This window comes from Hyperolius riggenbachi, chromosome 8 (genome assembly GCF_040937935.1).
Source record: "Hyperolius riggenbachi isolate aHypRig1 chromosome 8, aHypRig1.pri, whole genome shotgun sequence".
NCBI classification, from domain to species: domain Eukaryota; kingdom Metazoa; phylum Chordata; class Amphibia; order Anura; family Hyperoliidae; genus Hyperolius; species Hyperolius riggenbachi.
In genome coordinates, this window is record NC_090653.1 from 267437942 (window position 1) to 267461522 (window position 23581).

Consider the following 23581-nt stretch of genomic DNA (forward strand, 5'->3'; position numbering starts at 1 on the left):
ACCTTTGAGGTGGCCATACCCTGGGCTTCTTTAGTGTTCCCAAATAATGTGCGGTCCCACATCACCAGTCTCCCCTCCAGCTTGTGGCTATATCCTGCTCACTGCTAAAGGGCACATGCCCTACCTACTCTGCATGCCTTTTGTGCTGCGGTGTGCAGAAGCATCCGCTGTGAGCATGCCTTTTGAACCGTGCATGCCCAGAACGATCACAACCGCAGCTGCCATGCACAGCATTACGGGAGCACATTTTAAAAAGTGCACGCAGAGTAGATAAGACATGTACCCTTGCACCGTGGGTAGTTGGAGCTTTGAAAGGGGAAGGGAGGGGCATAGTAGGATTCATCTAAATTCCTCAATAAAAGAGCTATATTTTATTGATGGTGCCAGCTTCAAGTTTCAGTAATGGAAGTGGCAAAATTGGCCAATCAGTACTGGATGAGTGTCTGCGCCATTAAACACACCTTTTTTCTCCATATTCACTAAGGATTTCCTGAATGCTGTAGAAGTTCGGTAATTTACCGAAAAACATAATTGAATTCACTAAGCCCCGTTTGTTAAATCTCACCAGATGTGGAGCAGATCAGACAGCAAGCCATCAGTCTTCTCTTACAAGTCTGTGCAAGAGCCAAATCTATTTTCTGTCTAGTGCATTCTTTTAGATGCACAACTATGCTAGAGAGAGCTCTTCTGTGGATCAGATTTGAACATCTTGAGGCATACAGAAAAGCCTTTAAGATTTTTTTCTCCTGGTCTGCGGTTCTGAAGTCCCGCCCACCAGGGTATCGGATCAAATGGTGTGAGAAGAGGACTGTGTGGCTCTCCCTATTGGCTGCCTGCTACATATGTCAACTTTTACAGCAGAGAATGTGAGTTACCGGCTGGTTAGAGCGGGAGATAAATACTGAACTTACTTAATTGACAGAATACTTTAATCTTTGTGAATTGCAAATTCTTGGTGTCTACCGCACTAGTCAGAATTTGACTTTTGAGTGCGGTAATACGTGTAGTGAACTGGCATTTAGCAAGGTGATCGGTAAAATCAGCTGTTTTCTGCATTACCGAATGTGGTAATGGTTAGTGTATTGGGGCCAAGCTGTTCATAGTATTCAAAATCTGTTGATTCTCATACTACATGAAGGTGGTAAAATTGGTAAGTGATTGGACAGTAAAAACTGAAGGTTTGGACCAAGCTTTTTCTCAGCTTACACCTATAAATATTCTACGCTTAAATGAAATCAGATTGAAGTAACAGTACACGACCACAGCAATATTTTATTTCAATCCCCATCATAAATTATACAGTGAAGAGTTACAGAGGTAATCGCACAGAACCCCAATTAATCAGACAAACACTTTACACTTCACATTGCGGATACTGATCGGTACCCACAGAACAGTGCATTTATCTCACAAGTACTCACCAAATCCACAGCGCTAAGCGGCTGCAGTGGAACTAAGAATCCAGGCAGATCTATATGAAAAGAGATTTGCTGTTTCTGCAGAAGCTGCAGACTTCTAGATGGTCCAAATAGCTTGGAACCAAAAAACAAATAAATATATGTTCTTATTCACTTGTTGCTATGTACACATTCTAGAGAGTTTATACATCAGCTTGCTGCCCTCTGCTGGGCATAGAAGAGGTGACATCAATCACTAATAAAACTAAGAGGTTTTGAATCAGGGTGATACAATTTATTAGCTAAATTAAGAAGAAGATCAGGTGGCTATTAAGAAAGGTTTCTATAGAGCCTTCCCTGTGTTGGCTCAGTCCCTCTGTTCTAGTGTTGTCACACCCGTTCCAGGTACTCAACCAACTGGTCACCTTTGGGGACCATACTGCACATGCGTAAGCCGCCCATCTTCGGGACCACTTAAGGACAAGAGTGCTTTCTGAGGGCTCCCGAAGGCAGAACATTTGAACAGGGGACAGCAGGGAAACAAGGACAATGCCAGAACACAGGGAACACACTTTAGCAGTGTTTCTCAAACATATCCTTGTGACATCCTCCCCCCCTCCACAAGGGTGCATGTTTTGCAGCCAACTCACCTATGCACAGGTGGAGTAGTGTATCAGCTAGGTGGATTCTTTGTAGCTGAGACATGGGCGAGTTTGCTTGCAAAACAGGCACGATTGGGGGATGGGTCACAAGGATAGGTTTCAGAAACACTGCTCTAAGTATTTGACTTTTTTTTTCTTTTAAATTTGTGACTGATGTTGCTACTCTTGATCTAACTTTAAATGAGATCACGCTGCCTTCGGCAGGGAAGGGGGGGTTAACTTACCTATGCCGCTGCCTATACACGATGCGGTCCACGTACCGCCACTGCTTCCTCCTTGAAGGAGGAAGTGTAACGCACCGGCTTATTCACTAAACGAAGATTCCACATCTATCATATTTTTAGTACTAACCTATCCCTCCTCCCCCCAAAAATAGTGCATATGTGCCAACATTAAAACCCAAATATTTGATTTCAAACTTTGAAATTATGAGCAGATGTACCCACCTTTCCAAATCCACTGAACTGCTGCCAGTGGTGCTCTCCCTGTGACAATACAAAGGGAAACACTGCAGGATGTGCCCCTCCCCTTCCCCCTAGCTCTCCACTCACTTCTCTTGTGTGGTATAACTCCCTCCCCCAGCCTTCCCTGCTGCAGCATTACTCCACCCCTGTGGGTATGGGTTAGAGAAAGTGAATTAAGCTCAGCTCACTTCACAAGGGGTTTATGTAAACACAATCAGATGAGACCTCAGGTAAAACTAGAAGGGTGTGCTGCTGATCTGCTCACTGAGAAACTATGCAAGCAGCATTAAGAGTCAGAAAGCACAATGTGCATGTTATGTACAGCAGGTTTTGGACTAGGATTCTAAGATCTAATAAAGATCATTCCATATAACAGGCTATTACATTTTAGTCTGGAGATACTAAAATGTGTGCAGTCTCATTACAGTGACTGGAGCTACATTCTAATACTATATTTTATGCCCTCTCAGCCAGCCAAGAGAAGGGCAGCCATGTTGTAGTCTGACCCAATATAACAGCTACATTAGGAAATAAATGGAATCTGAATATATAGAGTTATATGAAGGCTGCCATGTTTCCTTTTTAAGCTATACCAGTTACCTGGCTTTCCTGCTGATTCTCTGGCTCTAAGACTTTCAGCCATAGACCCTGAACAAGCATGCATCAGATCAGGCGTTTGACATTGTAAGATCTGACAAGGATTAGCTGCATGCTAGTTTCTGGTGTGAATCAGACACTACTGCAGCCAAAAAGATCACCAAGGTTGCCAGGCAACCGGTATTGTTTAAAAAGGAAAGAAATATGGCAGCCTCCATATCACTGTCACTTCAGGTTCCCTTTAAGAGTTCTAAAGAAGGCCGAAGAGGAGTAGCCCTATTAAATGACAACCATTACAAAAAAAAAATTGTACAAATTTGAAATACATACATATACACGTACATATAAAAATGTACATTTTCCCCATAGTGAAATGCACTGTAAATGTATTTTTCCTATGTTGCCGTTACCTACAGTAGGGCGTAAAATTTTGACAGATCTGAGATTTTGGACTAGTCCATCTCCTCACGGGGGATACGCAGGGTTTACTTAAAAAGCACTTTCTGGAAAGGATCTATACAGAGATGCCGGCAAGCATCCCTAATTGCTGCACAGTTGGACTAAACTGTCCAGTTAGTGCATTGTAAATAAATACCTGGGAATCCCCTATGAAGATATGGACCAGTCCAAAATCTGCCATATCTGTCAGCCGTTCACTACCTACTGCAAGTAACCGCAACATAAGAAACAAGTAATTTATAGAGCATTTTACTCTGGGAGAAATGTACATTTATATGTACATATGTAAAATTTCTTAATTTTTTTATGATCGTTGTCCTTTAAGCAGGACTCTAGCCTAATCTGAGAATGACTGCCTTTAATGAATAGAGAGGCAGAAAATAGGGTGCAGCTAACTTATTGTCTGACCGGGGTCTTCATTTCGATCTTACAGCAAATGATGTGAAAAAACAAACAAACCACTATCCTTTGTAGGAATCCACATACACATACAGATGCGCAAAAACGCAGGTGAAAATAAAGTCTGGAATGTAGGTGGAGAGGGACACCCAAGATGGAAGGGAAATGTGACATGTGTGTGCAGCAGGAAGATCGGATGGAGGCGGCGAGGTCAATCTGTCTGGGGTACAGAGATAGTGGGTCCTTTGGGGTCATCAAAGCGATCCATAGTCTTCAGACTCATGACCATGTGCAGCCCGTAGGTGAGGATGAAGACAAACAGCAGTGTGGTGACCAGGCCCATCCAGATGCCCGGAGAGAAGAAGCTGGCACAGTCACTGGCGTAGGAAAACCGGAGGCCGGTGACGTTGAAGGCCTGAACCTAAAGTGGGAAAAAAAAGAAGTTTAGAAGTGGAAAAATACTCAAAATATTCCCTCTGCATGCCATAGGAACGTCTTAGAAGAATCATTTTTTTTTTACTGAAAAGGTTAGACTGTTTCACTTTGCTCAGAAGCTCATCAGCAACATGCCCACATCTTCCCCAACTGTCTTTTGATCATTAATTGATTTTTACTCACCTGGGGCATCCCTCAGCCCCCTGAAGCTGTATGGTGCCCTCGCAGCCTCGCTCTGATCCTCCTGTCCCCACCGGCGGCTACTTCCGGGTTCGGCGACAGCCGCCGACAGGCTGGGAACGCGAGTGATTCTCTCCGCGTTCCCAGCCGCTATATCACCCTCTATGCTGCTATAGCGTATAACGTATACGCTATAACAGCATAGAGGGTGATATAGCGGCTGGGAACGCGGAGAGAATCACTCGCGTTCCCAGCCTGTCGGCGGCTGTCGCCGAACCCGGAAGTAGCCGCCGGTGGGGACAGGAGGATCGGAGCCAGGCTGCGAGGGCACCATACAGCTTCAGGGGGCTGAGGGATGCCCCAAGTGAGTAAAAATCATTTTTTTTATTTTGACTTAAGTATTCCTTTAAGGCTCGGAGTGGCAGACCAAGAAAAATCTCGGATAGACCAAAAGCAACGAATGGTGAGAACAGTCAGAGTCAACCCACAGACCAGCACCAAATACCTACAACATCATATTGCTGCAGATGAAGTCACTGCATCGTTCAACCATTTGGCACACTTTACACAAGGAGATGCTGTATGCGAGTGATGCAAAGGAAGCCTTTTCTCCGCCCACAGCACAGAGCTGCTTGAGGTATGCTAAAGCACATTTGGACAAGCCAGCTTCATTTTGGAATAAGGTACTGTGGACTGATGAAACTAAAATTGAGTTATTTGGGCATAACAAGGGGCGTTATGCATGGAGGAAAAAAACAGCATTTCAAGAAAAACATCTGCTGCCTACAGTAAACTATGGTGGTGGTTCCATCATGCTGTGGGTCTGTGTGGCCAGTGGGAGGGACGCATGGATTCCACTCAGTATCAGAAGATTCTGGAGACCAATGTCCAGGAATCAGCGACAAAGCTGAAGCTGCAAAGGGGCTGGATCTTTCAAGACAACAACCCTAAACACTGCTCAAAATCCACTAAGGCATTCATGCAGAGGAACAAGTACAACGTTCTGGAATGGCCATCTCAGACCCCAGACCCGAATATCATTGAAAATCTGTGGTGCGAGTTAAAGAGAGCTGTCCATGCTCGGAAGCCAAAACTGAATGAACTAGAGATGTTTTGAAAAGAGGAATGGTCAAACTACCTTCAACCAGAATCCAGACTCATTGCAACCTACAGGAAGCGTTTAGAGGCTGTCATTTCTGCAAAAGGAGGATTTACTAAATATTGATTTCATTTATTTTTCTGTGGTGCCCAAATTTATGCACCTGCCTAATTTTGTTTAACCACTTGACGACCACAGTGGTAACCCCCCCTAAAGACCAGGCTCATTTTTGCAGTGCTGGGCTGTGCAGGGTTTTCAGCCTTCTGCACAGCCCAGCTTAGGTGCCCAGCGATCGGACTCGCCTCCTTTTTTATCCCTAAAAGGACATGCCGGCGGAAGGGTCCGATCGCTGCAGGCTTTGTTTATTTTTTTTTCACATGCCTCAGCGAGGCTCTCTCTCTCCCTGTCCCCCTCCCTCCTCCCCTCCGTGAACTAGGATTGGAACAGGACGGTGATCCGTCCTGTTCTGCCTCTCATAGGCATCAGCCTATGAGAGGAGAGCGCTCCCCGGCCAATCAGAGGCCAGGAATCGCCGATCTGTACAGCGTTGCAGCCCCCGGCAGCGCAGTACGCTAGTAAACAAAGGGGATTTCTTTCCTCTTACGTTTACAAGCAGCCTGCTAGCCGCGATCGGCGGCTAGCAGGCCATTCACGGAACTCAGTTCCGTGAAGCGGCAGGGAACGATCGCGCTTCCCCCCCTCCAAATTAGCAGCGGCAAACAGAATCAAGCATCAGCGTGCGGAGAGGAACTGCCCACCTTCTTCCTGCATTCCAGGCGATGGCGCGAAGCTGGTGGACTACAAATAAAGTGGACCTCGCTTTGGCCTACCTGGAAATCGGTGATGTGGAGGTTCCACTTAAGCCCGGAAGAATCCTTGGTGCTATTGTTGATCAGCATGGAACTGTAGCGGGGGAAACTGCTGATGTACTGACAGTGGAAGGAGTACTTGGTGGGAGTGCTGACTTGGGGAGAGAGGAACAAGGCACTCTGGGTACCATTAACGACCTCAATGCGGCTCAGAGAAGACCAGTATCGTCCTGACACATTGTATCGTCTGTTGTTGAGGTGGAATCTGCCAGACGGAAGAGAGATAGGATGATGAGGTAAGGAGTCTCTGCTGCCCTCTGAAGACACATTCTGACAGATGACTGTAGAGTACTTACGTAATCTTCAAGCCACTCTCATAATTCAGCACCAGGCTGTAAAAAAACAAACAAAAAAAACAACAAGCTAAAGTTATTAACATGCTTATGCAGCAGAACACTGAAGTAGGCTTATCAAAACCAGAGCAGGGCAAAAAAAGGTTTAAAGTAACCCTGAGATGCAAATAAAGAAAGATTTGATACTTACCCGGGGCTTCATCCAGTCCCATAAGCACCACTGTGTCCCTCCCGTCCTTCCAAGTGCCCCTGTTCTACCGCAATCAGCCCCGGTAACTGGCTCATGTGTGGAAGACCCAGACTGATGCGAATGAGAAAGATTACTGGGACCGATGGCTGGAGGATGGCGAGGGACTCAGTGGTGCGTATGGGGCTAGGGCAGCGCCGGGCAATCTACGGCCCGTGGCTCGCACCAAGCCAGCTTGCGCTGGTTACTCCAGGTGGTAGCGGGGGAGGCTGAAAACTCACCTGATTGCCGTCCAGCGTCACGTCTCCATGGCTACGATATGACGTCAGGATGAGCAAGCGTATTCCAACAGCCTGAACGGTGCTGGAGGAAGCCCAAGGTATGTATATTTTTGTATTTATTTTACTTGACTTTAAAGAGTTTGCTCTGATCCAATCAGAATATTGAACCAGGATATTGCTCCAATTTTTCTTGAAGTGGCTATGAAAAATCTGCCCCATTGTGTCTTAATGCAGACAGAGGGGGGAATTCCCAAACATTTCACAGACAAGTCGCAGGGCCAGATTTATCAAAACATTACCGACAGTTTTTTTTTTTCCTTCTTAAACAGTTCTTACCAGCAGGGAAACTGTTCTGCATGACAATAAGAAGATTCTTAAAGTAAACTAAGCAGCTCCTGGCTTCAAATAGCTGCAAGGGCTGCCATTGTTCAGAAGCTCAACCACTGCTGTTTTACAACTAGCATTGTCCAGGCTAGGTGTGAAATTCTTCAACTGTAACTGATGTTTTCTGTTTGAAGTACAATGGGGGTTTGTTTGTGGTCAGTTAAGTCTAATGAGGTGATTTCTTATCTGTGTTCCACAATCTCCTGCTCAGGTCCTTTGCGGATGGACAAAGTGGCTATTTTAACCCTTAGATGTAAAAAAAAAATGAGGTAAATTGAAAGTTTTTTTTAATAAACCACATTTTTAATTTGCTATAGAGCTGCCCTGGGTGTTAAAAATGATGCTCGGTTCACTTTAAATAGTGACAGTTTAGTGTAAATTTCTAGAACTGCACTACAGTTAAAAGGGAACCAGAGACAAACTAAAGAAAAGGATTTTATACATACCTGGGGCTTCCCTAGCCCCATATGCTCTGATTGCTCCCACGCCGCCGTCCTCCGCTGCCTGCAGCTATGAGAACCGGGACCCCGCTCTGCCGTAAGTCGGAGCCAGTCTAGCGTAGGAGAAGTGCGCTCTTAGCGTTTCTCTGCAGCAGCCACTGGAGAGATACGTAGAGGGCGCACTTCTCCGGCGTAGCCCGGCTCCGATGAGGCCGTGACGGGAGCCCGTTCTCATAGTTGCAGGCAGCGGACGATAGCGGCGTGGGAGTGATCCGTGCGTATGGGGCTGGAGGAAGCCCCAGGTATGTATAAATCTTTTCTTTAGTTTGTCTCTGGTTCCCTTTAAGAAAAGTGCAAATCCATCCCCAAAAAAAAAAAATAAAAAATTATAAATATTTAATAAAATGTTTGAATGTGAAAGTGTCTTATGGTATATTTGGGTGTATTTTACTATTTAGCCACAAAACAAGGCACTACACTTAGGTCACCCATCTGCTGTTTACAGCAGGTAAGAACCAAAGTGTGTATAACAGCTTCCTTGCGGTTATGAATGAGAGATGTATCTTTCTCCCATTCATAACGGCACAGTGATAGGGGCACAGAATGGATGATTCTCATGCCCTGATCACATTAGAACGGGGATGCGGCAGCCTGAAACGGAAACGCTGCAGGAATTGCGATTGGCGGAAGTAAAAAGTAAGTGTGTGTGTGTGTGTCTCAAAGATCCGCAACTGGTTAAGGAATTAATGGGCACTGCTGGTTAACATAACAGAGAAGGTCTGAATAGCAGAACAATATGACAGGTGACATTGTGCAAAATAGGAAGGTGTTTTTTTTTTTTTTTTTTTTATGTGGGTTTTGCAAGTTTGAGCTGGTTAGAGTTAGGATTATACAGTCGCATAATCATAAGACTGTGGCGGGGTTATTTGCCTGGGGCACTAAAATGGCCAGAAATGGCCCTGCAAATGACCGCTTTGGTCAGGCAGTTTGCAAGGATGTTGAGTTTGGTGTTGTAACCAGGGCTGTGGAGTCGGAGTCTGGGCAATTTTGGGCACCCAGAGTCGGAGTTAGAGTCGTGGTTTTGTAAACAGAGGAGTCGAAGTCGGATGATTTTTGTACAAAATGCACAGCTGTTAAGTACTAGACTAAGGAGTCTGAGTCGAGGAGTCAGAGTTATTTGGCTACCCGGAGTCAGAGTCATGGTTTCATAAACTGAGGAGTCGGAGTTGGAGTCAGAAGATTTTTGTACCGACTCCACAGCCCTTGTAACACAAACACAAGTTAACTCATGGTGGAGAACAGAGGCGCCAGCAGGAAAAAACAGCTTAAAAGTTTTAAAAAAGGGAGAGGTAGTGATGAACTTACCTACTCCGAGGACATAAACTAAACATAGTAACGTTTAAACAAAGAAAAATTTATATACTCCATGACAAATAGCAATGTGTTTCACAGGCGTGATCCTGCTTCATCATGCATTACAAAGGAGTATACACTAACAGGATCCAGGTCCGTATTAAACATTGTTTAAAACTTTTAACCTATTTTATCCTGCTAGCGCCTCTGTTCTCTACCTTGCTTAAGTCCATCCCTGGTGGAGGGGTGTTTTTACCCCACCTTTTTTTCCGATCTACAGAGAGCAACTTCTTAATCCTGAGTGGGAACAGGTCTAATCTTCCCCCCTGCCTTTACAGTGGTTGCCTGAGTGGTAACCCACATTTGTGAGTATAATGATACTTGCTTTTCTACCTACCCTTCTAACCAATACATACTACACTATATTGGGCTCTCTGTGGCCCACTTTTCTGTCTTTCAACAAGTCCACTCATGGCTGCCCACTTACACTGCGTCTGTTTCGCTGCAGGTGGATCCAACGGTGAGTCCAGACCCCGGTGTGATGAAGGTTCGGTTTGTGAGGTCCAGCTCAGTCTGATCCGTGTGGAGGCTGATGTTGCTGGCCCAGAATAGGATGCAGGGGTTGTTCCCTGTGCCATTGTAAGCCACCGGAGCATAGCTAGGAGTAGCTGCAGCCAATAGATGTCTCCCAAGACTTCCTGTGCCGAAGTCAGCCTCTGCGGTCATCTGCAGACAAGACAAAGCCGTATAGCAATTTCAGTATCGGTAATTATGATAGCAGGCATAGCTGAAATCTCCTACAGGCAGTCTGAGCATCTCTGCTCACAGTAATGGATATGGTCTGGCTGAATCCTAGCGTTTATGATAAACTACTTTATCCACCACTACAGTGACTTCATCTAAGCCACAAGGACTGCTGCAGTACTAATTGGTTAAAGGGAATATATGTTCACTGAGCCAATAAGATTGATTTTTACATTTAAAAAAATGCTTTTAATTTTCTCAGCTCAAAGTGAAAAATACACACTGTAGCATTATTTCAGAATCAAATATACTCACCATAAATTTTGACAGGAACATAATCGAAGTTTTGTGATAAACAGTAGAAATAACCAAACAAAATGTGTGTTTTTATCCACAGTACACATTTCAGCGCTCCTCCCATTCATTCAGCGATAACTTTATTGTTACTTCTCACACTGAAATGATCTATATATTGTTTTTTTCACCACAAAAATTAGGCTCTCTTTGGGTGGTAGTTTTTGCTATGAATTATTTTATTTTATATGCATTGTAAAGGGAATAATAAGGAAAAAAAAATTAAAAAAAATTCTCAGTTTTCAGCCATTATAGTTTTAAAATAAAACTTGCTTCGGTACATAAAACCCACACGTTTTAATTGCCCATTTGTCCCGGTTATTACAACGTTTAAATAGTGTCCCTAGTACAATGTATGGTGATAACATGTTATCTGAAAATAAAGGAGCATTTTTCCATTTAGGGATTTTTAATACTTTTTCACTTATTACAAGACTTTTTTTTGCAAAATTAACAGTGATATACTCGCATGACATCCATATTAGAAAAGTCCTTAAAGAGACTCCGTAACAAAAATTGCATCCTGTTTTTTATCATCCTACAAGTTCAAAAAGCTATTCTAATATGTTCTGGCTTACTGCAGCACTTTATACTATCACTGTCTCTGTAATAAATCAATGTATCTTTCCCCTGTCAGACTTGTCGGCCTGTGTCTGGAAGCCTGCCAAGTTCTTCAGTGTTGTGGTTCTGCTTTGAACTCCCCCTTCCAGGCCCCTCTATGCACACTGCCTGTGTGTTATTTAGGATTAGAGCAGCTTCTCTCTTCTCTTTTACAAGCTGGATAAATCGTCCTCTGAGCTGGCTGGGCTTTCACATACTGAAGAATTACAGACAAGGGCAAAGCTGTTTGCAGGAAGAAACGAGCAGCCTGAAACTTCAGTGCATGAGAACAGGGGGAAAGAAACACACAAATGATCTCTTGAGATTCAAAAGGAAGGCTGTATACAGCCTGCTTGTGTATGGATGTATTTTCTATGTGTGGACAAACTGTACATCAACCTACTTCCTGTTTTGGTGGCCATTTTGTTTGTTTATAAACAAACTTTTTAAACCGGTTTTTAACCACTTTTAATGCGGCAAGGAGCGGAGAAATTGTGTCAGAGGGTAATAGGAGATGTCCCCTAACGCACTGGTATGTTTACTTTTGTGCGATTTTAACAATACAGATTCTCTTTAAGGTAACTAATTATGTAAAAAAAAATTAAATGATGTAATTTAAAAAAAAAAAAAAAAAAAAAAATTTAACAAGTTTTATTTCTGTAACTGTGGGGCAGGGTTGGAAGGGGTTAAAAGTAATAAAATAATAAAAAAAATAATAAACTTTCTATGTAAAACCCTGAATTATCGCAAATTCTTTCTGTTTTAGGAAAGCAAACTTGTTTTTCTTAACATCTTAGTAAGGGGGCTTTTAGGACCACTGTAGTCCCTTACACACTCCAATGAGTTCTGGGTCACCATGAGCTTGCTGGTTAGTCTATGTAAAACAGTATACTAGTATAAATAGGTGTATTTTACTTTTTGGCCACAAGATGGTGCTACTGAGACCGTGTTTCTATTAATAGAACACAGCCGAACACGTAAGGCTTTCCTACACGTTTTCTGCACAGAAAAACTGTTTTCAACTGAGAACTCATGCGTTGCATCTTTGGGGTATTTTCAATAAATGTGTATATCTATACATTTACAGTCCTTGGTGTCTGCTTTAACGGAGGCGAGTCCACCACTTCCTTCCAGCAATTTTTAAAACATTTTATGTACTTTTATCCTTCTGGCGCCTCTGTTCACCTACCAATATATTTGAGTCCACCCCAGGTGGAGGGGTGATCTACCCCCTTTCTTCCTATCTACAGAGAGAGACTTCTTAATCCTGAGTGAGGACAGGTCTAATCTCCTCACCTGCCTAATGAGTGGTTACCTAGGTGGTAACCCGTGTTTGTGAGTATTACCATCTCACTGTTTCATTTATCCAATCAATTTTGACATACTACACCATATTGGGCTCTCGATTTCTCTTCATCTTCATGTTAATCAATGAGCTAGGTCACACTTGAATGCAGATTTTGCACGCAGAAAAAAAAAACATCTTGCGCAATTTGTCAGTTTTCTCTATAAATTACATTAGCTGTTGTAAGGTAGAGGTCACACTTGTCTTTCAGTTTTCTAAAAAGTGTAGAAACTGAAAGACAAATGTGACCCCTGCCTCAGAGTTTATGCGACGTTAATAAGCTCTCCGAAGACACGGAAAGGTGATTGGGATTGAGAATCAAAAGATTCTCACATCCTGATCACAGATGGAGGGGGCTGCGACGGTGGGACGGAAAACAGAGCAGGGATCGCGAACGCAAGGTAAGGCAGCAGTACGCATATCTACCCCTCTGATCGGCAGCTCTAAGGCCAACCCCCCGATCCACATAACAGGCTGTTACGTGGATCGGGGGGTTGGCCTTAGAGCTGCGCAGCCACACTCGCGGCTATGCGGACTGCGCAGCCGCGGCCAGCTCCGGCCGCCATCTTTGTACAGTCCGGAGAGCCCGACCCTGGCCGCGCGGTCAGGGACCGTTCGGGGGGCTAATGAGCGGCGGGGACCCGGCGGAATGGCATGGAGGGCGCGGACGGCGTCCTCCGTGCCTTACAAGCTGACGCAGATAGCTAACTTTTTTATTTTTTTTCCTCAATGATTGGCCTCGTAAGTCCTTTAAAAAGAGTCATCAGGCAAAACCAGGTCACCCGCCCCCCCACTCTACTTACCCAGGGCTTCCTCCAACCCCTTGCAGTTGACACGTCCCACACCGCAGCTCCGCTCCCAGCCGTTGGCCCGGGGTCCCCGCCGGTGAAGAGGGCAATTTCCTCTAGTTCCCTGCATCAATCAAGTCCAAGAACAATAGTTCTGCGTAGTATACCGCGGACGACATGGGCTTGATTGACAGCGGTGCTCGCTCAGGCACAGTAGAAACGACATCGAGGTCGCCCTCAGCACCGGCGGGTGACCCCAGGCCGAAGCCTGAGAGCGGAGCTGCAGCGTTTGACGGGTTAGCTGCAAGGGGCTTGAGGAAGCCCCAGGTAAGTAGAGTGGGGGGGGGGGGGGGAGCCTGGTTTTGCCTGACTACTTTTAAACCTTTAAAGGGACACTTAAAGGGAAGGTTCAAACAAAATAAAAAAATGAGTTTCACTTACCCGGGGCTTCTACCAGCCCCATGCAGCCATCCTGTGCCCTCGTAATCACTCACTGCTGCTCCAGTCCCCCGCTGGCAGCTTGCCGACCTCGGAGGTCGGCGGGCCGCATTGCGTACATTTTTACGCATTCCCGCTAGTGCAGGAACATTAACACATACATTTTTACGCATTACTGGTTCAATGCGTAAAAATTTACGCATTAAATCATTAACGCGTAAAAATGTATGTGTTAATGTTCCTGCACTAGCGGGAATACGTAAAAACGTACGCAATGCGGCCCCCGACCTCCGAGGTCGGCAAGCTGCCAGCGGGGGACTGGAGCAGCAGTGAGTGACAACGAGGGCACAGGATGGCTGCATGGGGCTGGTAGAAGCCCCAGGTAAGTGAAACTCATTTTTTTATTTTGTTTGAACCTTCCCTTTAAAGGAGAACTGTAGTGAGAGGTATATGGAGGCTGCCATATTTATTTCCTTTTAAACAATACCAGTTGCCTGGCAGCCCTGCTGATCTATTTGGCTGCAGTAGTCCGAATAACACCAGAAAAAAGCATGCAGCTAATCTTGTCAGATCTGGCAATAATGTCAGAAACACCCAACCTGCTCCATGCTTGTTCAGGGGCTATGGCTGATAGTATTAGAGGCAGAGGATCAGCAGGATAGCCAGGCAACTGGCATTGCTTAGATGGAAAAAATATGGCAGCCTCCACATACCTCTCGCTACAGTTGTCCTTTAAGCCAGGAAAAATTTTTTTTTTTTTACTCACCTGGGGTTTCTACCAGCCCCCTGCAGCAGTCCTGTGCCCTCGCAGCCACTCACTCATCCTCTGGTCCCCCGCTGCCAGCTAGTTTCGTTTTTGCCGACAGGCCCGTCAGGACTGGCCATGCGTAGCTTTTTCCGCATTCCCGACTGTAATTAGCGCTATTGCAGGCCGCAACGTGTACAAAAATACGCGTTGTCGCATATCTATGCGTGCGTAATGCGGCAACGCATATTTTTGTACGCGTTGCGGCCCGCAATAGCGCTAATTACAGTCGGGAATGTGGAAAAAGCTACGCATGGCCAGTCCTGACGGGCCTGTCGGCAAAAACGAAACTAGCTGGCAGCGGGGGACCAGAGGATGAGTGAGTGACTGCGAGGGCACAGGACTGCTGCAGGGGGCTGGTAGAAGCCCCAGGTGAGTAAAAAACTCTTTTTCCTGGCTTAAGGTTCACTTTAAAAGGGATACTGTGGGGGGGGGGGGGGGGGGGGGGGGTCGGGGGAAATGAGTTGAACTTACCTGGGGCTTCTAATGGTCCCACGCAGACACCCTGTGCCCGCGCAGCCACTCCCCAATGCTCCGGCCCCGCCTCTGGTTCACTTCTGGAATTTCAGACTTTAAAAGTCTGAAAACCACTGCGCCTGCGTTGCCGTGTCCTCACTGCCGCTGATGTCACCAGGAGGGTACTGCGCATGCCCAGTACGGTCTGTGCCTGCGCCGTAAGTTCCTGGTGACATCAGGGGGGGAGAGGACACGGAACGCAAGCGCAGTGGTTTTCAGACTTTAAAGTCTGAAATTCCAGAAGTGAACCAGGGGCGGGGCCGGAGCATCGGTGAGTGGCTGCGCAGGCACAGGGTGTCTGCGTGGGACCATTAGAAGCCCCAGGTAAGTTCAACTCATTTTCCCCCGACCCCCTCTACAGTATCCCTTTAAGGGCCCGTTTCCACTATCGCGAATCCGCATGCGTTGTCCGCATGCAGATTCGCACAGCCAATACAAATGGATGGGCCTGTTTCCACTTGTCAGTTTTGCTGTGCGTTTTTCTGTGCAGGATTTTTCTGCATGGCAGAGCCCTCAGAATTCGCCTGCGTGTGGAATGCAGGCGAATCGCACACAATGTATTTAATAGGGAAATTGCATGTGATTTCGCCATGCGTTTTTTGCCGCGAATTCACACAGGCAGTGACATGGTTAAAATCGCATATACCCTCACCTATGCGAATTTGCATGCGAATTCGTCAGCGGTGGAATCCAGGCGATTCCGCACCGCAATAGTGGAAACGGGACCTTACCCAGAAATTTTCATCCACTTGTTACTGCACAGGTGTCCTGCTGCCTGATCCTAATCCCTGCTTAGATCACAATTTTTTGTAAACCACGCAGTCAATCGACAGCATCTCTAAATTCAACTAAAGGACCACTATCGTGAAAAAATTGTAAGATTTAGGCCTCTTTCAGAGTGCGACGTTCAAATCGCACGTTAGAAAATGTTTCAATGCAAACTAACGCACAGCAATACTAAATCTGTGCGACATTCACAGTGCACACGTTGCGTTTGCGTGTAACGTTATTAGAAAGTGCTGCATGCTGTGCGTTATACACGTTATTAGCTGCGTTGGACTTGCACATGCTCAGCAATGACTTGGAAACATACTTTTCATTGCCTGTATGCTCTACTGTATGCAACGATAACGGGGCATTAAGGTGCGCTGCGACTTTTTTGGGATGTTGCAATTTGCGTTGCGACTTTAACGCATCAAAAACGCAATGTCCTACTGTGAAAGGCCTTAAAATACAAGGAATACAAGAAAACACATACACAGTAAGTAAAAAGTAAATTTTAATCCCAGAGTAAAATGTGTTATGAATTCCTTTTCTCCTATGTTGCTGTCACTTACAGTAGGTAGTAGAAATCTGACAGAAGCGACAGGTTTTGGACTAGCCCATCTCCTCATGAGGGAGTATCAGGGTTTTTTTTTTGTTTCAAAAGCGCTTAGTAAACCATCAGATGCTCAGTCCAACTGCCAGAATAGTATGCAAACCGGTAGAGGGGGCATCCTGCATCTTTTTACAGATCCTTCTAGGGAGTGCTTGCATAAAGAGATGGACTAGTCAAAAACATGCCACTTCTGTCAGATTTCTACTAACTACTTTAATAACATAGGAGAAAAGTAATTTATAGCTCATTCTACTCTGTAACAACGCGAGTCCAGGCCCTGCCCACTAAGGCGGCAAGACTTTAGTCAAGATCCAGCAGCCAATCACATGTGTTGTCTGAATGAGAGGGTGCAAATATTCTCCTGCTCGCAATGCCTCATTGGTCAGTCAGGTCACATGATATTTTAAAAGGTCAAGTGAAGTGAGAGGAATATAGAGCCTGACAGTTCTTTCCTTTTCAAAAAGGCACATTGCCTGGGTGTCCTGCTGACCCACTGCTCCTAATACTTTTAGCCATAGACCCTGAACAAGAATGCAGATCAAATGTCTCTGACTGAAGTCTGACTGGATTAGCTGCATGCTTGTTTCAGGTGAGTGATTCAGGTACTACTGCGGCCAAAGTGGTTAGGACTGCTAGGCAACTGGTAGGCCAGAAACTCACTAGGAGTTCTTTTCTGAGCGCTTTGTGATTTGAAAAGCTCTTGCTAGTGTAATGCTATGGGGTGTGATCCCACTTGAGCGATGTGATTTTATAAAAATCCCCCATAGCATTGCATCAGTAAGAGCTTTTTCAAATCACTAGCGCTTAGAAAGCGCTCCTAGTGGGTGTCTGGCCTTATTGTTTAAAAGGAAATAAATATGGCAGCCTCCACATACCTCTTTCTTCAGTTGTACTTTAAACTAGGGTAAGACTTTTTGTACCTGAAACAGGCTATTACCTATAAAGTTTACCACCTATTTTCTGCCATACTTTGATTTCAGACTATTTGTCTTGAGGTTAAGGCCTTATTCACACTCCGGTGCTTTCAGCCCACGATTCGTGCTTTTGCCGATTGCCAGCGATCAGAAAAGTGCTGCTGCACAAGTAATCCTATGGGATTACTCCCACTGCAGTGACTGCGGCACGTTTGCAATTTGTGCCCACTACCACAATAATACCACTTTTAACCAGATAATGACAATGTAATTTATTAAAACGTCCCGTTTGAGCCTGTTAACGGCAACGGGACGTTTTATTAAGTCGTTCGCTCCCACCGCCGCTCCGCACGTGTGCGCCCCCGCCCCTCCCCAGAGCCGTTAAACGCTGGGACTCCGTGTTCCGTGATTGGGGAAGAGGACAGAGCAGTCCTCTACCCAATTGCAAGTGAACACTTCCTGAAAAAAAAAAAAAAAAAAAAAAAAAAAAAAAAAGGAGTTCACTAGCGCCATCTAGTGGCCAAAAAGTAAAATTACACACAGGCAAATATATACATATACTGTTAATAAAATTAATAACTTACACTTCCAAAGCGCCCCCCCTCCCCCCAAAAAAAATGTTTTTTACAGAAAATAGTTGCCTTAGGAACTTTGCTTTTTTTAATCTATATTTTATAGGGTGGCTGGATAGTGTAATGGTTAAGGGCTCTGCCTCTGACACAGGAGACCTGGGTTCGAATCTCGGCTCTGCCTGTTCAGTAAACCAGCACCTATTCGGTAGGAGACCTTAGGCAAGACTCCCTAACACTGCTACTGCCTATACAGCGTGTCCTAGTGGCTGCAGCTCTGGCGCTTTGAGTCTGCCAGGAGAAAAGCGCAATATAAATGTTATTTGTCTTGTCTTTATGGAGGGAAAATTACTTTTACTTTACTAGATAGGGGCTTGTAATTATGGACCAGACAAAAAAAAAAAAAAAAAAAAAAAAAAAAAAAAAAAAAAAAAAAAAGAAAAACACCACCTATTTTTCCAAATAATAGATTGTCGCCATACATTGTGATAGGGACATAATTTAAATGGTTTAATAATCGGGACAAATAGGCAAATAAAGTGTGTTGGTTTTATCCACAGGAGAATGTTTAATTTTGAAACTATAATGGCCGAAAACCGATAATGTTATTTTTCCATTATTTTTCTCGTTAAAACGCATTTAGAATAAAAAAAATTCTTAGCATAATGTACTACCCACAGAAGGCCTAATTGGTGAAAAAAATGAGGTACAGATCATTTTGTTGTGATAACTACCGTCTTTCCCCGAATATAAGACACTGTCATATTCTTTTTGGGGAGGAAATGTGTGCTAGGGTTTATTTTCGGGGGTGGGAGGGGCTAGACGCTTTGTGTATGGGCAGGTACGTGGTCTCTTACCGCACCTCCCTTGTGGCTGCGTCCCCCTCCGTTCCTGGTAATTCCTCCGGTGGCAGCGGCATTGTAATGGATCTGTGAGGGCGCCCTTTGACCTTCACGCAGTACGACAGGCCGGCTCTGCGCTGGCGCTCTCTTCCTGTCATGTGCGCCCGGCAGATGCGTCCCATTGATTAATCAATGTGCGCCTGGGACGCATCTGCCGGGCATACACACAGCGCCCCCCCCCCCCCAGCTAGGCCTTATTTTCGGGGTAGGCCTTATCAAGCATGCTTGAAATATAAGGGAGGCCTTACTTTCGGGGTAGGTCTTAAATTAGGGGAAAGACGGTAGTAATAAAGTTATTAGGGAATGAAAGGGAGGAGCTCTGACAAGTGAAAATTGCTCAGGTCCGTTAGGGTAAAAACCCTTGGGGGTGAGCTGGTTAAAAAAAGTGTACTAGAGACTAAAAAAAAAATAAAAAATGGAACGAATCAATAGTTACCCGGGGCTTCCTTCAGCACCATAAGCTTGTGTGAGTGCCCGGCCGTCCGTGACCAGCCCCGGTAACAGGCTCAGTTGTGGCCTTCTGCGCATGCATGGACCTCCCATGCATGCAGAATGCCATGACTGAGCCTGTTACCGGGGCTGATCGCGGCTAAACAGCAGACCGCGGGAGGACGGCGAGAGACTCACCTGTGCTTATGTGGCTGGAGGAAACCCCGGGTAAGTATCGATTTGTTCCATTTCTTAATCTCTGGTTTACTTTAAGGGAGTGGTGCCTCCCTTTTCTTCCAGATTGCCTCATTAAAAGAGCATGCCCCCTGTAGCCTTGGCGATTTGTGCGGTCCTCCTCCTGCTGCATACTGGTGATGGTTTTGTGGTCCGCTATTCCCAGGCTTTTTAAATCATTGTAAAGTGCAGGAAATGTTCTCATTATTGAAGTGGTCTTCTGATCGCTGCCTTCACTGACATGCGTCCAGAACATACATGTTAAACTCCGGCCCTCAGAGCCATCAAATTTGGCCCTAAAGGGGTTTCCTCACTTTGCATTATGTTTGGCCCACTCTACACCACCAGGGAAGCTATATTGTAGGTGAAGCCCTAGAACACCAGGGAAGCCATATGTGGGAGGTAGAGTGTAAGCATTAAACACTAGGTAACTGTATAAGGGAGGGAGGCCACTAGAAACCATGGAACTGTATAGGGGAGAGTAGGGACCACTAGACACCAGGGAACTGTACATGAGATGAAAGAGTGTAGTTGGACACCGGGGAACTTTATAAGGTGGCCAGTAGACATTGAGGTTGGCCTGCGGCTTGGTCCCAGTGTTCAGTGTCAGCCTACTTTGTATTTGAGTTTGACAACCCTGGTCTACAATGTTCATGAAGTTCAGAACTAGAAATTCGTCTTTACACCGTGCCACAAACATACCCGGGATGGTTGGCGAGCCGTGAGAATAGCCGTATATGAGATGCCTTCTGACTTCAGCGTGCTCAGCACCTGGCCAATGACTTCATCTGCATAAAAACATAAATGTCAGCACATCACAGATCATTTATAGCAGCATTTATCGACTTCTTATATGTTCCCCTTATGGAAACTTGTGTTCTGGCTGGTGCACACCAGAGCGGTTCTGGAGCGTTTTTTAAAAACGCTAGCGGTTTGAAAACCGCTTGGGAAATGTATTTCAATGGGCTGGCGCACACCTGAATGGTTAGTTTGTTTCCACAAACGCAAATTCGGGGGCTGCAACTTTTTAGATTTCTGAGGCGTTTCTGCCTCAATGTTAAAGTATAGGAAAGTGGAAAGCCGCTCTGAAAAAACACTAGATCAGAGCGGTTTTCCAGGTGTTTTTGTTACAGTAGCTGTTCAGTAACAGCTTTACTGTAACAATATATGAAATCTGGTACACAAAAACTCTCCAAAAAACGCTAGGCAAATCTCTCTAAACATGCCTAGAATCGCTCTGAAAATCTGCTTCAAAAACCTCTAGCGTTTTGCGGATCTGCTAGAGGATTTTGGTGTGCATGGCCCTTTGACACTTTCTCCCTGGTATAAGTTCACTCTGCCACATCCACATTTTACTAGCAATGCACTGTAAGGGCTCTTTCACACTAGGAGAGTTTGCAGATTTTTTTAAGCGCTGGCGATTTTGCAAAACACCCTAAAAACGCTTGTGCAATGTTTTCCTTTGACAGTGTTCACATATAAGCGTTTCGATCTCTTTAAAAACGCAAACGCGATACATGTACCATTTTCTGCACGCTTTGGCTCAATGGAAGGTATAGGGAAATCGCTTGAAAAAGTGCTTTGTATAGTGATTTCTTGAGCGCTTTTATGAATACATACATTGTATTTATTCATTTCCAGGTCAAAGAGTTCACTTCCTGACTGACATCAGGAAGTGAAAATCTTAACCGCTGAGCAAAAGTGCTTAGAAATGTGCTGGTAATTTATAATGTGAACAGAGCCTAATTGTCTCCAAACGATTTCCAAGCATATTCCTGTTAATTAGCTACAATATTTTCATTACGTACACTTTATCGATCAGAACTCCAAAACAAAACAAAAAAAAAAAAATAAAATAAAAAAATGAAAGAGTACCTGAGATAGAGCCCCTGTAATAAAATTTCTCCAGCCCTCTCCGGCCTGATCACTTCCACGCCGTCCTCTTTTTTTTTTTTTTTTTTTTTCCCCTCCTTGTTCACCTGCAACTGGCACCGGAAAATCCTCCAGTCGGTGCAAGCGCAGCCAGGCACGCGCCAGTGTCCTTCCTGTTGCCGGAAGAATGCTCCAGGAGACGTGAACATGGCGGGAGCGCGTGTGCACGGCCAGGCTACATGTGCGCAGTTGGCCCTGGACCGGAGGACTTTCCGGGGCCAGTTGCGGGAGAATGAAGAGGGAGGCGAGAATGCTGTGGGAGCGATCAGGCCGGAGGGGGCACATAAAATGTACATTTTTCTGAGACTTAAAGGAGAACTGTAGTGCAAGGTATATGGAGGCAGCCATATTTATTTCCTTTTAAGCAATACCAGTTGCCTGGCAGCCCTGCAGAGCCATCTGCCTGCAGAATCACACCATAAACACGCATGCAGCTAATCTTGTCAGATCTGACAAAAATGTCAGAAAAACCTGATCTGCTGCATGCTTGTTCAGGGGCTATGGCTAAAAGGATTAGAGACAGGATCAGCAAGCAACTGGTATTGCTTAATAGGAAATCAATATGGCAGCCTCTATATACCGCTCACTACAGTTCCCCTTTAGAGGCACTATAAATTACCCCCCCCCCCCCCCCATGTTACCGTCACTTACAGTAGGTAGTAAAAAGCAGAGTGATCAGACAGATTTTGGACTAATTTATCTCCTCATGGGATAGATTCTCAATATTACCTTTATCCTTTACAAAAGCCCTCCCTGTAAATTATCTATACATTGATGCTGGCGTGCCGCCTTACTCACTTGTACACTATATTGGCAGTTGGATTGTGGAACTGCAGTTTAGGAAATGCTTTTGAAAATGAAGAACGAACTGAAAATCCCCCATGAGGAGGTGGACTAATCCAAAACCTGACAGATCTGTCAGATATTTACTACCTAGTGTGACAGCAACATAGGGAAAAAAAATGAAAGAGTAACTTACATTGCATTTAATTCTGGGTTACATCTTATTTGTATTATAAAATTTGCAGTTTTCCTTTAAAATTTCACAACTGCAGATTAAAGTGGATCAGAGATGAACTTTTCCTCATTGCAGAATTGTGTTCCTTACATATGGTTTATAGGGCATTCCTCAAGCCTAATACTTTTTTGTTTTGTTTTAATACTGTAATTCCCTATAAGCTAAACAAGCCACGCCCACAGCTTTTCAGAGAGCCTTGGCACTCAGTCCCAGGTAGCAAGGGCTTATGGGAGCTCAGTCTGGGCAGAAGGAGGGTGAGGTGTTACTAGCAAGAGACTGCAGAGCCAGAGGGGAGGAGGGAGGAGAGGGGATTGAACTTGTCACAGGCTGAGGGCTGGAGATGCTATCAACTTTCCTGTGTGTAATGTGACAAACAAAACATGGCTGATGTCATTGTATCACAGGAATAAATCATAAACTGTTGAAGCTGTTTGCAGCTAGATTTGTTGTGTAAACAAATCTAAACTTTAGATAAGATATATAGACAAGTTACTTGTTATAGTTTTTCATTTCGGATCTGCTTGACCTCTTGGTCAGATCTTTGCATTGTAAAGAGTGCCTAAGATAAAAAAAAACCGAGCCTATAATGACAGGCTGTATGAATGAAGAAAGATGGCTGTGTAGGGGGGGGGGGGGGGGGTATACTCACCTGTCCTGACCTCTTCACACCACAGGTGACGCTCCCCCCCCCCCCCCGGCAATGCAAACATCTGCAGCTACCAACTAGGGGCAGGCCTTGGCAACGCAGGTGGGAGTAGCGGGCACTTTGAAAAAAGTTGCCTGCGCCCAACTCTGAGGGGTGGCAGAGTGATCACCTGCCTGGAGGGATTACGCCAGGACAATTAAGTATGTAACCCTGCGATGCCTCAGTCCCATCATTTAGACAGAGCCTGTCATGATATACGTCATGTCTTTTTGACCATAGGTGCTCTTTAAAAGGGAACCTGAAGTGAGAGGGATATGGAGACTGCCATAATTATTTCCATTTAAACAATCTTACTGGCATTAATAGAATCTGAATCACACTCCTGAAATGAGCATGCAGCTAATCTTGCCAGATTATTGTCAGAAAACGGCTAATTTGCATGCTTGTTCAGGGTGTGGGGCTAAAAGTAT

At 45.0% G+C, this 23581-nt stretch overlaps 1 protein-coding gene across 1 annotated transcript in view; it reads right to left on the reverse strand.

Annotated features, from left to right (window-relative positions):
* Positions 1-1246: 1246 nt before the first annotated feature.
* ATP6AP1 (ATPase H+ transporting accessory protein 1) overlaps positions 1247-23581 on the reverse strand; it is a 74815-nt gene continuing 52480 nt past the window's right edge. The window contains exons 6-10 of the mRNA XM_068248815.1: positions 20218-20303; positions 9987-10225; positions 6858-6893; positions 6523-6766; positions 1247-4399 (exon numbers count right to left, since the gene is read on the reverse strand). Of these exons, the coding sequence (XP_068104916.1) occupies positions 4190-4399; positions 6523-6766; positions 6858-6893; positions 9987-10225; positions 20218-20303 (815 nt within the window). The 3' untranslated portion in view covers positions 1247-4189. The remainder of the gene's footprint in view (positions 4400-6522; positions 6767-6857; positions 6894-9986; positions 10226-20217; positions 20304-23581) is intronic.